We start from the raw sequence: 12,995 nt of genomic DNA, 5'->3' as shown, positions 1-12,995 counted from the left end.
AAAATATAGCAGTATAGTACATTTTCTCCTAAATCAGTAAGATTCTCTTCTTTTTGTTTTCATTTCTGTTTCGCTCTTACAATGATATGAGGGTTGAAAGTCTGTGAATGCTCCTACTTTGCCACGCTCTCCACTATGAATCAAAGTAATTCAGGGAACAGCCGTTGTGACCCTTATTGGAATCTCCTGCAGCCGGCATTGCTCTGCCACATGCATATTCAGTTTGAATGCAGATTGAACAGAGGACTACAGGAAGGAGGTACTTAATAAGAAGTGCCTTTTATTCTTAAAATATATAAGAATGTAAGAAATAAAATATTCTTGGACAAAAACAAAGGAGACCTAGAAATAAGATCCAAAGAGAAAGCAATAAAAACACAATTAAGAATGCGCACAGAGTGGCGATATTCTGTGGTGCCACACTGAGTCATATTAGTTTGCAACCCTAGAAAATGAGTGGTACCAGCATACATTACATGAGCTGACTAGGCAGGTTATCCAAAGCAGATCTAACGTTTTCACCATGCAATTCTCCAGAACAAAAAGAGAAATAAAATGTGAGTTAAACATGACCATCGAAAAGTAAAATGTCATGTAAGTTTTACCAGCTAATTCCTTTTTGTTCTGTTTGCTTCTTGGTTTGAGCATGCAGTTAACGATTAGACATCAACCTGGTTCTTGCTCGGTGATCTCTTGCTCCCTGCTGGAGTAGGTAACAGTAAAGACAACATTAGATCGGCTACAAAGGCTGGTGCATAGGAGAGAGGAAGCCAGAACAACTTTGCATCCCATCCAGCTGCATATCGTGTCCTGGGGTATTTTGCTATCAAGGTGTGCTCCATGCACTTGGTAACTTTAGAAATGTCTGCGTCACACAACATGTTCATTGACAGTCTTTGAGCTTTTAGATCTGGGGAGAAATACACAACTATTAGTACCAAAGCTGCTCAAGATTTTTAGAGCCTTGTTCTAACAGGACTTTTACCCCTTCTGTACTTACTAGAAAAAAAGCCTTTATTGACTAAGGCCCCAAGAGTCTAACTTTATGATCTATAAGCTTCTTGTGTCAATACTTTAATAAAATAATCAAATACAGCCAGTTTAAGGAAGCAGTAGTCTGTATTCCAACCCACTGGATTACTTGGAGTCAAACTGAATATTATACTATATTATATTAGTCTAGCAGAGACTCGCAAAACACTTGCCATCAAATTAATATCTTTATTGCAACAATACCTTTGTAAATATAAGAGTTCTAGTTATTCTTTCACTGAAGACTTTAACGCATCAAAACTTCAGGAGAGGATTAGGATTGGAAGGGGAAGGAGAGGGCTAGGGAGCATTCCATGAAACTAACTGGTAGCAGATTTAAATAAACTGTTAAACACATTTTTTTCAGTAAATGCACAATTAAACTGAAAATTGTTGCTAGAGGATATGGTCAAGGTTAATTGTACAGCAGGGTTTAAAAATGCCTTGGATATGTTTCTGCAGGACAGGTCCATTAACAAGAACTAGCCAAATAGATGTAGGGATCATCACCTGGAAATGAGAAACAGGGAAGGGGTCTTCTCATTAAGATTTGCCAGGTATTTCCCAGTAACCCAGACTGGTCACTGTCAAAGACAGAATGATGGGTTTGATGGATCTTTTGTCTGACCTAGTATGGAATTTTTATGTGTTTATCAGGATTTGGGGAGAGAGAGAGAGGTTGCCTTCTCTTGGCTCCAGTCCAGCTGCCGCTCACATCTCCCCTTCCTCTTCCCCTACCATCTCAAATGCAAAACCATACTTGACACCAATTCTGTCTCTCAGACACATCCCTGATTTTGATCCTCTCTCCCTCCCTCTCACACATACTCATGCACTGAGTCAGTCCCTTCTTGACCTTCCAGCAGCAGATCCTTTCTGTCACCTCCAAGTCGATCCTCTCTCTCACATTCCTAGTTTCATCAGCCATTCTACTCTCATACACAGACCCCCTGGTGCTGATCCTTTCCCCTCTGTTTCACATACATACACAGACACACACACACAAACACATCCCTCCTCCCCACAGCTGATCCTTTCACTCCCCTCCCCCCAAGCCATTTCCCTCTAACTCTCCCTCTCTGAGCCCCCGGTCCCCGCAGCCAATCCCCTCTCTCACACTCTCCCAACCACTGCTGCTTCCCTCCCTCCAACCCTTTAATGTCTCCCCTTTTGCCTGTACAGCTCATTGGCACTGTCATGACATCAAGTCCCCAAATATTGCCACAGCACCAAATCCCCCACTGCTACCACCCACTACCAGTCCAGCTGATTCAGCTTGCTTCCCTTTGTACAGGTGTGGCTGACCTCCCCGCTGACGTAGCACATCTTGGGGTCACTCACTCTGCCTGATACACATTACTAGTGCTCGTATCTAAAATGCAGCCCACACCATTGCCCCGTCTTACATCCTAACATAGCCTAAAGTTGCAGCCTGACTCTACATGTGCATGCCTATTCAAAATATATAGGCAAAAATGCCTATTATTGCTAATATCTCGTGTTCACTGCTGTGCTGCAGCCTCTCACATTTTCTGGACTGACAAAAGTGAGCATTATTATTTAATTTATATTCCATCTTTTGTGACTGGTCATCTCCTTCAAAGTGGATTATAAACAGGTACCATAGGTATTCCCATGTCCCCAGAGAGACTGTTTTACTAAGGCTTTTCTCCTGTGTCTATGGGGAAAACACTTAGTAAATTTGTACCTGAAGAAATGGAAGGTAAAGTGACTTGCTCAAGGTTACAAGAAACAACAGCAGGATTTGAATCTTGGCTTCTCTGGTTCATAGCCACTAGGCTGATCCTTCACTCTAATATAATAGATTGTAATTAAGTCACAATACACAAATGTAGTGGGCCATTATTAGCAATATAACATACCCCAGAAGTGTTTTATTTGACCTTTATTGCTATTATCTTCTGAACTAAATACCTTATTTCAAGTATGTGTCAGTTTTAATATTTATATTGTTTGACCTCATTAAGTCAATGTAATTGTCGATGTGTATTATGCATGTCATGTTGTAAACCGTTGTGATCTTTATTTGGAACAACGGTATATAAAATGGCTAAATAAATAAATAATAAAGCTTCCATTTGTTCAAATCTGAGTTCTAAATTGTCTAAACTACTATTGGAAGAGGTCCTAATATGTCGCTTACACACCTGGGACATTATTTGTGGGATGAGTCCTGCTAGGACTCCAGTGAGGATGGCAGAAGCCACCTACACTGTTCCTTGACATTTATAATGCCCTGGGCTTTCTGTACTTTCATCAGCTCTGATTCCAGCATAGGTATATGCACATGATTAAGACTGATTTTCTACATTGAGTACATAATATATTTGTTCTGCAGAATTCAAATTATGAGTTATGCAAAATGTAGGCACAAGAATACATTTCTGTAGGACAGAGAGGAATATTAGGAATGCTTCATAAATATCGTTTTTGCAGCATGTGAAAAAAAACCTGCTGTATGAATATCACTAGATAGCCAGCTGTTTGTACAGTTCAGGAAATTGGTATTACAAGTAGGGAATTGGAGGAATTAAATCAAGGTATGCATGTTTGTAGGTGTATGTGCTAAACCACTACACCAGGGGTTCTCAGTCCAGTGCTTGGGACACACCTAGCCAGTCAGCTTTTCAGGATATCCACAATGAATATTCATGCAGGCAGTGCATGCAAATCTGTCTCATGCATCTTCATTATAGATATCCAAAAATCTGACCAGTTAGTTGTGTTCTGAGCCCTGGGTTGAGAACTTCTGCACTACACTAAATATTCAGGCATATCACAAGTATTAAATAATATATATTTGTGGCAATCTAACTTTATCATAATATAATTTTTGACTTTTTTTTTCCAACATATAATTAGATTGTGAAACAGGTGTAGCTAAAATGATGTGTTCTCAAGACCTAAGGCAAAACAAATATTTGGGCTTCTCCAAATTATTAAAAACCCATCAATTCTCCAACCCTCTTCTCCAACCCTTATTGCTGCCAAATTCCTGTGAAGCGCTTTGGGTTACCCTTTCAGCAATCCTGGAGTGACCTGGGTTAAGTTTTGCTACAATGATAGGGCACAGGACTATGCCTATTTTACTGGGATGTTTATTCTGACAAGTGTGTACCATAATGAGGCTGCTATATACAGAAACTCAACCAAATCAGATTTTATGTAGGCCAACTGGAATTTTTAATGTGAACTGGATTTCCACACACTGAAAAAAAATGCTTCAGTGTACAAGGGATACACTCATATTTTAATCCCTGCCCGGTAAGCCATAGCCCAATCAACTGTAAGCCTCAAAATATCTCTTGTAAAATAACTAAGGTGTACAGTAGACTGATTTTTTGATTCAATGAGTTTTCTTATGTTCGGAAGATTTCCCTGCATTTTTTTCCAATTATAATGGCACTGTGTCAAAATAACGTATTTATTTATGTCATTATACATTCGCATTTCCAGAAAATCTGCTCAATGTGGGAAACATCAGTTAACACATTGTTACAGTAAAATGCAATCTGCTTACAATAAAATTTCATAAAATCAAGTAGAACAAATAAAACAACTTAGGAAAGATGTGAGTTCCAAAATTAAGATGCAACGCACAACAGAATTATTAAGAGCAATTTTCAAAGGAATTTACCTGGTTAAATTGGCTGTCTGAAAAATTGCTTTTCCAAAAATTAGTTAAAACAACGCCTAGCAGAGGCCTCTGGTCATGCCCCCGCCCCACCCCTTTTTCAAGCCGCAGGACATACGCGCGTCCCGTGGCTTGCGCGCATCGCCGGGCCTATGCAAAATAGGCTCGGCGCGCGCAGAAGCGGGTTTAAAAGGGTTACGCGCGTATGTGAAGCGTTTAACCCTTTTAAAATCTGCCCCAGTGACATCACTTTGAAAAACATTCTACAAAATGGCATTTAACTTCAATGAAAATAAATGCAATACATATTTATTATACATGTCAAACTATTACTTATTGTTTTAACTCAGTAATGACTGATCCTATCCCTGAGCTTGCCATTTGGTATCAGAATTTACTGAACTCAGGATGTAATAATTAACATCTAAACTGCAAGTACCTCCAATCTGTTATACACTTACCACTAAGTGTTAATACAATAACTAAACCATACTATGGGATAGATAGGCTCATGAAGAAGGTTTAAGATACTGATATCTATCATGCTGGTGAACAGTCAGAGTTTACAATCTTTCAATTGAGGTGTTGGTTGCATTATCATCTCAATCGTTTGGTTCAGCAGAGAGTAGTTGTTCACAGAAGTTTGCATACATATAGTCCAGGACAAAAAAGGAAAAGCTATTCTGAATCCATTTATAAGATTAAAATTACATAACAGATCAAAATTCAGTTGTGGTATGGTTAATATACTCAGATTCCACATTATATTAAGTATATTATACTTACATTTATCAAAATATTTCTCCCCATAGGAGTATCTGACCTCTGGAGTGAGCTGGTTCCAAAGGCGAAGAAGATCTTTCTCAATCATCTCCAAACTTGTTACTCCTGTTTTAAAGAAGCCAGGCTCAATAATGCTAATTTTAACTCCAAAATGGTGCATGTCTCTCCTTGAAATAAAAGAACATATACTTAGGAGGGGTAATGATTTGAAATTCCAATGGGACAGACTCAGTAACAATGTGCATTCCTTCACAGAAAGGGTGATGAATGAATGGAATGCCCTTCCAAAAGAAGTGAAGACAAGAATGGTTATGGAATTCTAAAGGGCATGGGATAAACACAGAGGAAGTGAAGAAATGGGATAACCTACCTCTGTTAATTTTAGGAATAACATTTCTGCATGAGGGCAACTTGTATGGAGTAGCAGTTACTACCCAAAGCAACTTGTTAGGAAGACTGGATGGACCATTTGGGTCTTTATCTGCCATCACTGACATGTTACTAAGATCTAATCACTTATCTGCAGTTGTATTTTTTTAGAACCAGTATGCAATTCAAGGCCTAAAATGTAGTGTAGTCTAATCAGAATTTATTAGATATAGAAACATAGAAGGTATTAGCAGAAAAGGACCACTTGATCCATCCATGCCTACTATGTTATCACAGATCTTACTTGATCAGTGGTCTTTTCTCTCATCTACCATTCACATCTCTGAGATCTTAGCCAATGACTGGATATAGTTTACCTGGATAAGCCCTGCCCCTGTCACTCCAGGGGCAAGGCTTAAACTTAGCCAGCTAAGTCTGGTTGTGTGGAAAGAAGTCCTAGGGTTATTGGGCATAACTTTTGTCTTAACTGGTTTTTAATCAAAATATAGCCAGTTAAGTGGATTTTTTTTCTTTCATTCCTGCAAGCTTGCTCATCCACCCCACTAAATCACTTAAACTTATGTCAGGCATAGAGCCAAAAGCATCGTCTTAAGCCTCCCAAAAGATTTTTTAAAAATTTGTGGGTTTATCTGCCCAAGAAGCCTCCCCACTTTCCCCTCCAAATTCAGAAAATATATACAGCTTTCAGACCCCCTCTTACTCACCCCTCTTCCCTCTCCCACTGGCAACCCCAAGCCAAATCTTCTGCCCCAGCCAGCACATCCTAAATTTCCCATGGGGGAACATGGTATAATTGTACTGTTTCCAGCTGTGTCCAGTGTTGATTTGATGTGAACATAGGTTGCATGAGCCACCACCAGTGCTATCAGTTCTCTTACATCAACACTGGTAGTTTATGCTATCAGTCACCATCCCTCGGTGGAATAATGCTTTTGGTTGGATTAAAATGTTTGTTGTCATGACTGAGAATTTGATCGAGGAAGAGCACTCAATGTGATCTACTTGGATTTAGCAAAACTTTTGATACTATCCTGCACAGGAGGCTTGTGAATAAAATAAGAAGCTTGGGAGTGTGCACCAAAGTGGTGATGTGGATTACAATCTGGTTGACTGAAATGAGGCAGAGTGTAATTGTAAATGGAACCTACTCCGAAGAGAAAACCATGTTATATGGAGTGCCACAGGGTTCAGTATTGGGACTGATTCTGTTCAATACCTTTGTGCGTAACATTGCAGAAAGGATAGAAGGTAAAATTTGTCTATTTGCGGATGATATTAAGGTCTGCAATAGAGTGAACATGCCTGAAGGAGTAGAGAGAATGAAAAGTGATTTAAGAAAGCTTGAAAGATGGTCGAAGACTTGGCAGCTGGGAAATAATGCCAAGAAGTGCAGAATCATGCATCTTGGGTGTGGTAATCCAAAAGAGCTGTATGTGATGGGAGATGAAAAACTGATATGCATGGACCAAGAGAGAGATCTTGGGTAATAGTGTTTGGAGATCTGAAGATGGTGAAGTAATGTGACAAGGCGATAGATAAAGCCAGAAGAATGTTGGGCTGCATAGAGAGAGGAATAACCAATAAGAAAAAGGAGGTGGTCCTTGGTGAAGCCTCACTTGGAGGACTGTGTTCTGTTCTGGAGTCTGTATCTCAAAAAGGACAAAGATAGGATGGAGGCTGTCCAGAGAAGAGCGACCAAAATGGTGTGGGGTCTGAATGAGAAGTCCTAAGAGGAGAGGCTGAAGGATATGAATATGTATACACTTGAAGACAGGAGGTGCAGGGAAGATATGATACCTGAAAGGTTTTAATGATGTACAATCAACAAACTTTTTCCAGAAATCAGTAGAACTAGGGGTCATGAAATAAAACTCCAGGGAGGACAACTCAGAACCAACTTCATGATATATTTCTTCATGGAGGTGATGGTGAATGCCTGGAATGCCCTTCCAGAGAAGGTGGTGAAGATAAAAACAATGAAAGAATTCAAAGAGGCATGGGATAAACACAGTGGATCCCTAAAGACTATAGTATGGAAATGAAGACGTGAGTGCAAGGGGGTACCTTGCTAGTGTGGTGGTTACTACCCTTAACCAATAAGCCTTCATACTGTTGATGCAACTCCATTATCGCGCTCTGCTTCAAAGGCCCATGAAAAGAAGAATTGGATTTAGGCAGCAACCAATGAGGGCCCTGACTTCTATGGTCTGGGGAAACAAATAAACATAAGGGTAATTGCTGATGCAGTGGTTACTGCCCTTAACCAATAAGCCTGATACTTTTAATGCAACTCAACATTGCTCTTTGCTTCAATGGCAAGGGGTAATGTAGAATTGCATTCAAACAGCAACCAACGAGGGCCTGACTTTTATGGTCTAGGAATCTGTTAAGCATGGGGGTAACCTACACAGCACAGCAGATACTACCATAAGCTTGCTGGGCAGAGTGGAGGGAACATTTTGTCCTTTTCTGCCATCATTTCTATGGTTCTATGTTTCTATATTGTTCCCAGGAATGCATTGCAAATTACCTTTTCAGGTCTCACAAGCAATGAAACATTTGATGAAAGAACTTATATGTTATTTTCTTGGTTGATCCTGCCCAAAAAACATCACAGTTCCAAAGTCACCAATGCTTGTGGTTAAAAGAAATTTTTCGGTGAGTGCTTAACTCACCGTAAGCTGTCAGAGAATGATTCCACACCACACTTCGATAAACAATAGCCACCACCAGCAAATGCAAGCCGACCCATCACACTTGCAACATTGACTATTCTTCCTCTAGCCTTTTTCACAAGTGGAAGAAAATTCAAGGTGATTTCAATAAGTCCAATGAGATTAACATCCAGAACTTTGTGGAAATCCTCCATGTTCATCCAATCTGTGGGTCCTATAGGGGTTGCTCTTCCAGCATTGTTTACTAAACCATACAAACCTACAAGGAATACCAGATTTATTATGCCACAAATTTTGAAAGCATGATTAAATGAATTTACATGTATATAAAGAAATATGTGTATAAAACCAACTTATAAAATAGATTTATTAAAGATGATTACTGGCAGTAAATATATAGGTTAGACAAAAGATCTGCATTGAGGTCAAATTTACTAGACTATGTTTTACAGAAAATTGGATAGGAGAAGATGATATTTCTCCTATTTTGGTAGCCAGGAGTACACGGGTTCGAGAGAATTACACCCGACAAGGCCACTTCAAGAACCCTCTCTTCCTACCAGAGGATTCCCTTCTCCCTCCTGAGGAACCGATGCAATTGGGTCAGACTCGTCTCTCAGCGGCCGTAACCGCACCTTGCCTCCACTTGGGACCTAGTGAGGATGCCGCACATGCCTTGCCCCTAAGTAACTCTTAGCCCATGCCTAGCATATAAAGCAGAGCAGAATCTATCACATTTTACTAATTCACTTTTTAAGGCACTACTTTCTGTTGTTTTCTTCTTCAGTCAATCAGTTCATGGAAAGATTGGTTCAGCAGAAATAGCTTCCTCCTGTACCTTACAGTATTTTAGGTTAATCTCTTACCTTTACTTCCAGTTTCTGCTGCAACAAATTGTACCGCTTTGGCAATGCTTGCGGGATTGGTTATGTTCAGTACGACAGTCTTTAGGGTAGATGAAGCACACGTATGTAGCTCTTGGCTTCCTTTTTCTGTTAGACATGCAGCAATGACACCAAATCCCTTTTTGTCAAGCTGTCTTGCCAGAAGGTTACCAAAGCCGCTGTCGCACCCAGTGATGAAGATATGTTTCTCATTGAGGTTTTTAATTTTGAGACTGTCTCTAATGAACCAGCAAACAACAAGACACAGGATGGAAGCCAAAATGCCTGCCACTTCTCTGTTTGAATATAAGAACTGCAAGGCAATAATTTGTACATTAAGAGGTCAATATTCAAAACTGGCTGGTTAAGTAACTTAGGCCTGGATTTATCAAATCAGGGACCTTGGGGGAGAGAGAGACTGGCCATAATGTCATTGCCCTAGACAGGTATTTGTATCCCTATGGTAGGCCCACCTAGTAACTCGAGGTGAGGGTTAGGTATTGGTGTAGGGGGTTAGGGGCCACTTTGACATTCAATGTGAGATGAATGAACAGAACAGTGCTCTCTTGTGAAGATCTGAGGACCGATGGAGAGAGGAAACTCACCCAAAGATGAGATTTGTGCAATGTTCTCTCCACCTAGCTTGATTGACTGTCTACCTGGGTAACATCAAGCTAGGTGGAGAGAACATTGCCAAAATCTCATCTTGGAGTGAGTTTCCTCTCTCCATCAGTCCTCAGATCTTCACAAGAAACCAGTGTTCTGTTTGTACATCTCACATTGAATGTCAAAGTGGCCCCTAACCCACTACACCAATACCTAACCCTCACCTCGAGTTACTAAGTGGGCCTACCATAGGGATACAAATACCTATCTAGGGAGAGGCTACTATGGCTAGTCTCTCTCTCTCTTTCTTTCTCTCTCTCTCTCTCTCTGTGGTGAAATGCATCAGGTGTGGCACTTATCCCAAAGTCTGAAAAGGTTAGCACAATGTGCACTAACTTCCCCTTTCAGGAGACATCTCAAAATGTGATAAACAAGCTATCGCACAGCTTAATGCAATTCAAAAAGGTATAGTTAAAATCAGCCTTAAGTCTGTACAATAGCACTTTGCACACTGGCATGCCTGCCCCTAACTCCTCCTCTTTTTCAAATTTGCGAAAAGCCCTTAACACATGCAAAAACACCTTAGCGCATTTTGATAAATGACTCCCTTAGCCAGTTAGAATTAATCCAGCTAAGTTACAATGTATATTCAGCATCACGGCAAAGCCGCTGCATATATGCGTATATGTGTGCACTTCTCCAGATAAGAACAAGCCATACTGGGTCAGACCAAGGGTCCATCAAGCCCAGCATCCTGTTTCCAACAGTGGCCAATCTAGGCCATATAACCTGGCAAGTACCCAAAAACTAAGTCTATTCCATGTTACTGTTGCTAGTAATAGCAGTAGCTATTTTCTAAGTCAACTTAATTAATAGCAGATAATGGACTTCTCCTCCAAGAACGTATCCAATCCTTTTTTAAACACAGCTACACTAACTGCACTAACCACATCCTCTGGCAACAAATTCTAGAGTTTAATAGTGCGTTGAGTGAAAAAGAACTTTCTCTGATTAGTTTTAAATCTGCCACATGCTAACTTCATGGAGTGCCCCCTAGTCTTTCTATTATCTGAAAGAGTAAATAACCGTTTCACATCTACCCGTTCTAGACCTCTCATGATTTTAAACACCTCTATCATATCCCCCCTCAGCCGTCTCTTCTCCAAGCTGAAAAGTCCTAACCTCTTTAGTCTTTCCTCATGGGGGAGCTGTTCCATTGCCCTTATCATTTTGGTCGCCCTTCTCTGTACCTTCTCCATCGTAACTATATCTTTTTTGAGATGCGGTGACCATCTACCTGGTTAAGTTTAGACCTGCGCTATGGGACCTCTAAACTTAGTCATAAACTTATCTGCTAATTCTGAATATTGGTAGTTAGCCATACAAGTTATAAGGGTAACTTGCTCCACCCCAATCTACCTAGTATACTCCCACTTTTTAAACGTGTAACATTTAGCTGTATAAGGGATTTATATGGCTAAGTGGTGGCCATTGAGCCTAGACACATATTCATACTTAGCAACATAAGTCCTACTTATCCAGTTAAATAGCACTGAACACGCTTTGAATATTGGGCCCTAAGTTATTTGCCAAGTTATCAGAGTGGTGCCTACAAACTAATCCTTGCTTTATTATTTGGATTGCATGCAAACTCTTCATTTACTTTTGTTGTCTACTTGTATGGTTAGAAAAGAAAGCAGTCATAGGACTACCTCACTATGTCCACAGAAAGCAAAAAGAATGTAAAAGTGTCAGGGATGGGAATGAGTTATTTTCTTCTCTTCATCTTTCTTGAGCATATTTATCCCATAGACTGAGCCCTTATTTAAAATGTATAAACTGAGTAACCCAAGTGCTCTGGAATGAACTACTTTTTCTTTGTCTACATGTTAAATCCAGTAGTTGCTATTCCTGGTTAGATTACATTTTCTGGGGAAGGGGGCCCGTAAATACTGATTCTAACAATCCCACTTTCCACCATCTTCTGCATCCATTCAGAACAAGGCAAAAATATCGAAGTTTTCAGTAACTGTTTACAGTTTCACTTATGCTGTTTAATTATTTAGGTTGTTCTTGCTTCATTCACATCTTAATTTCCCTTGACAATGAAGAAAAAAGGCACTAAACACAAACACAGAATAATGCTTATCTTCTAGTAGCTATTGGCTCTTACTTTCAAGCTTTCTGCAAGTCTAGCATATTTCCACATTTACTGTTGAAGCATTTTATTTAAAATAATACATTATGATTTCATTACAGCTGCTTCCTGCTCATTGTTAATAACTTTGGGCCAAATGTATGAAGCCTTTATTGTTTTTTACAATTTTGTGTCTGTGTGAAAAGTGCTTTGTTTGGTGAAATATGTTGCTTATTCCTGTAAAATTCATCTAGCATGAGTTTCTGGCTCTAACTATTCTGTGATTATTGTATATGTTTAGTTTTTTTATCCACTTGTTTGTGCTTTCAAGGAAAATCTGTATATAAATCACTAGTAGAAAGTGGGACATTCTAGATAGTATTGGTTCAAAGCCAGCCTTCCCCTGCATTTTTTATGTGAAAATTGCCAAATTTGCCTCCCTTCTGTTTATCAAAGGCCTGATGTAATAAGACAGGAGTAAAACATATGTACTGTTTCGGCACACATTTTCTCAAAGCCCTCACTGTGACGAAGTGGCCCTAAAACCCTCCTTAACCTATGCATCTTAGCCTGGTCCACCTTAAATCCTACGGGAAGAGAGAGAGCTCTGTGGACAGGGCCCTGCTGAATGAGGGATATGAGTGTAAGCCCAGCTGGGATCAGGATGCCACACATCTCCAGGAGAAGGCAGCTCCTGTAATATCTCTGGCCTACATTGAAACTGTGAGTACATTGCTGAAGGTAAGTTGTCTCCAGTACATGCTATTTTGTGAATGCTGTGTGAAGTGCTATAATAAACCTTTGTGAAAGAGACTGGAGTCAGTGTGGAGTGT

The 12,995-nt window shown here is 39.9% G+C and overlaps 1 protein-coding gene across 1 annotated transcript; it reads right to left on the bottom strand.

Moving 5' to 3' along the window:
- Positions 1–332: 332 nt before the first annotated feature.
- LOC115094650 (retinol dehydrogenase 7-like) lies at positions 333–12,234 on the bottom strand. The gene is made up of 5 exons (XM_029607900.1): positions 12,199–12,234; positions 9,402–9,732; positions 8,536–8,794; positions 5,474–5,637; positions 333–910 (listed from the first exon to the last, which is right to left on the bottom strand). Exons 1-5 carry the CDS (start codon positions 12,232–12,234, stop codon positions 660–662), a joined length of 1,041 nt encoding a protein of 346 aa, XP_029463760.1. The 3' UTR covers positions 333–659.
- Positions 12,235–12,995: the final 761 nt, after the last annotated feature.

This window comes from Rhinatrema bivittatum, chromosome 6 (genome assembly GCF_901001135.1).
Source record: "Rhinatrema bivittatum chromosome 6, aRhiBiv1.1, whole genome shotgun sequence".
Lineage (NCBI taxonomy): Eukaryota > Metazoa > Chordata > Amphibia > Gymnophiona > Rhinatrematidae > Rhinatrema > Rhinatrema bivittatum.
Note: the sequence above shows the minus strand (reverse complement) of the source record. Positions and strands in the feature narration are given on the sequence as shown.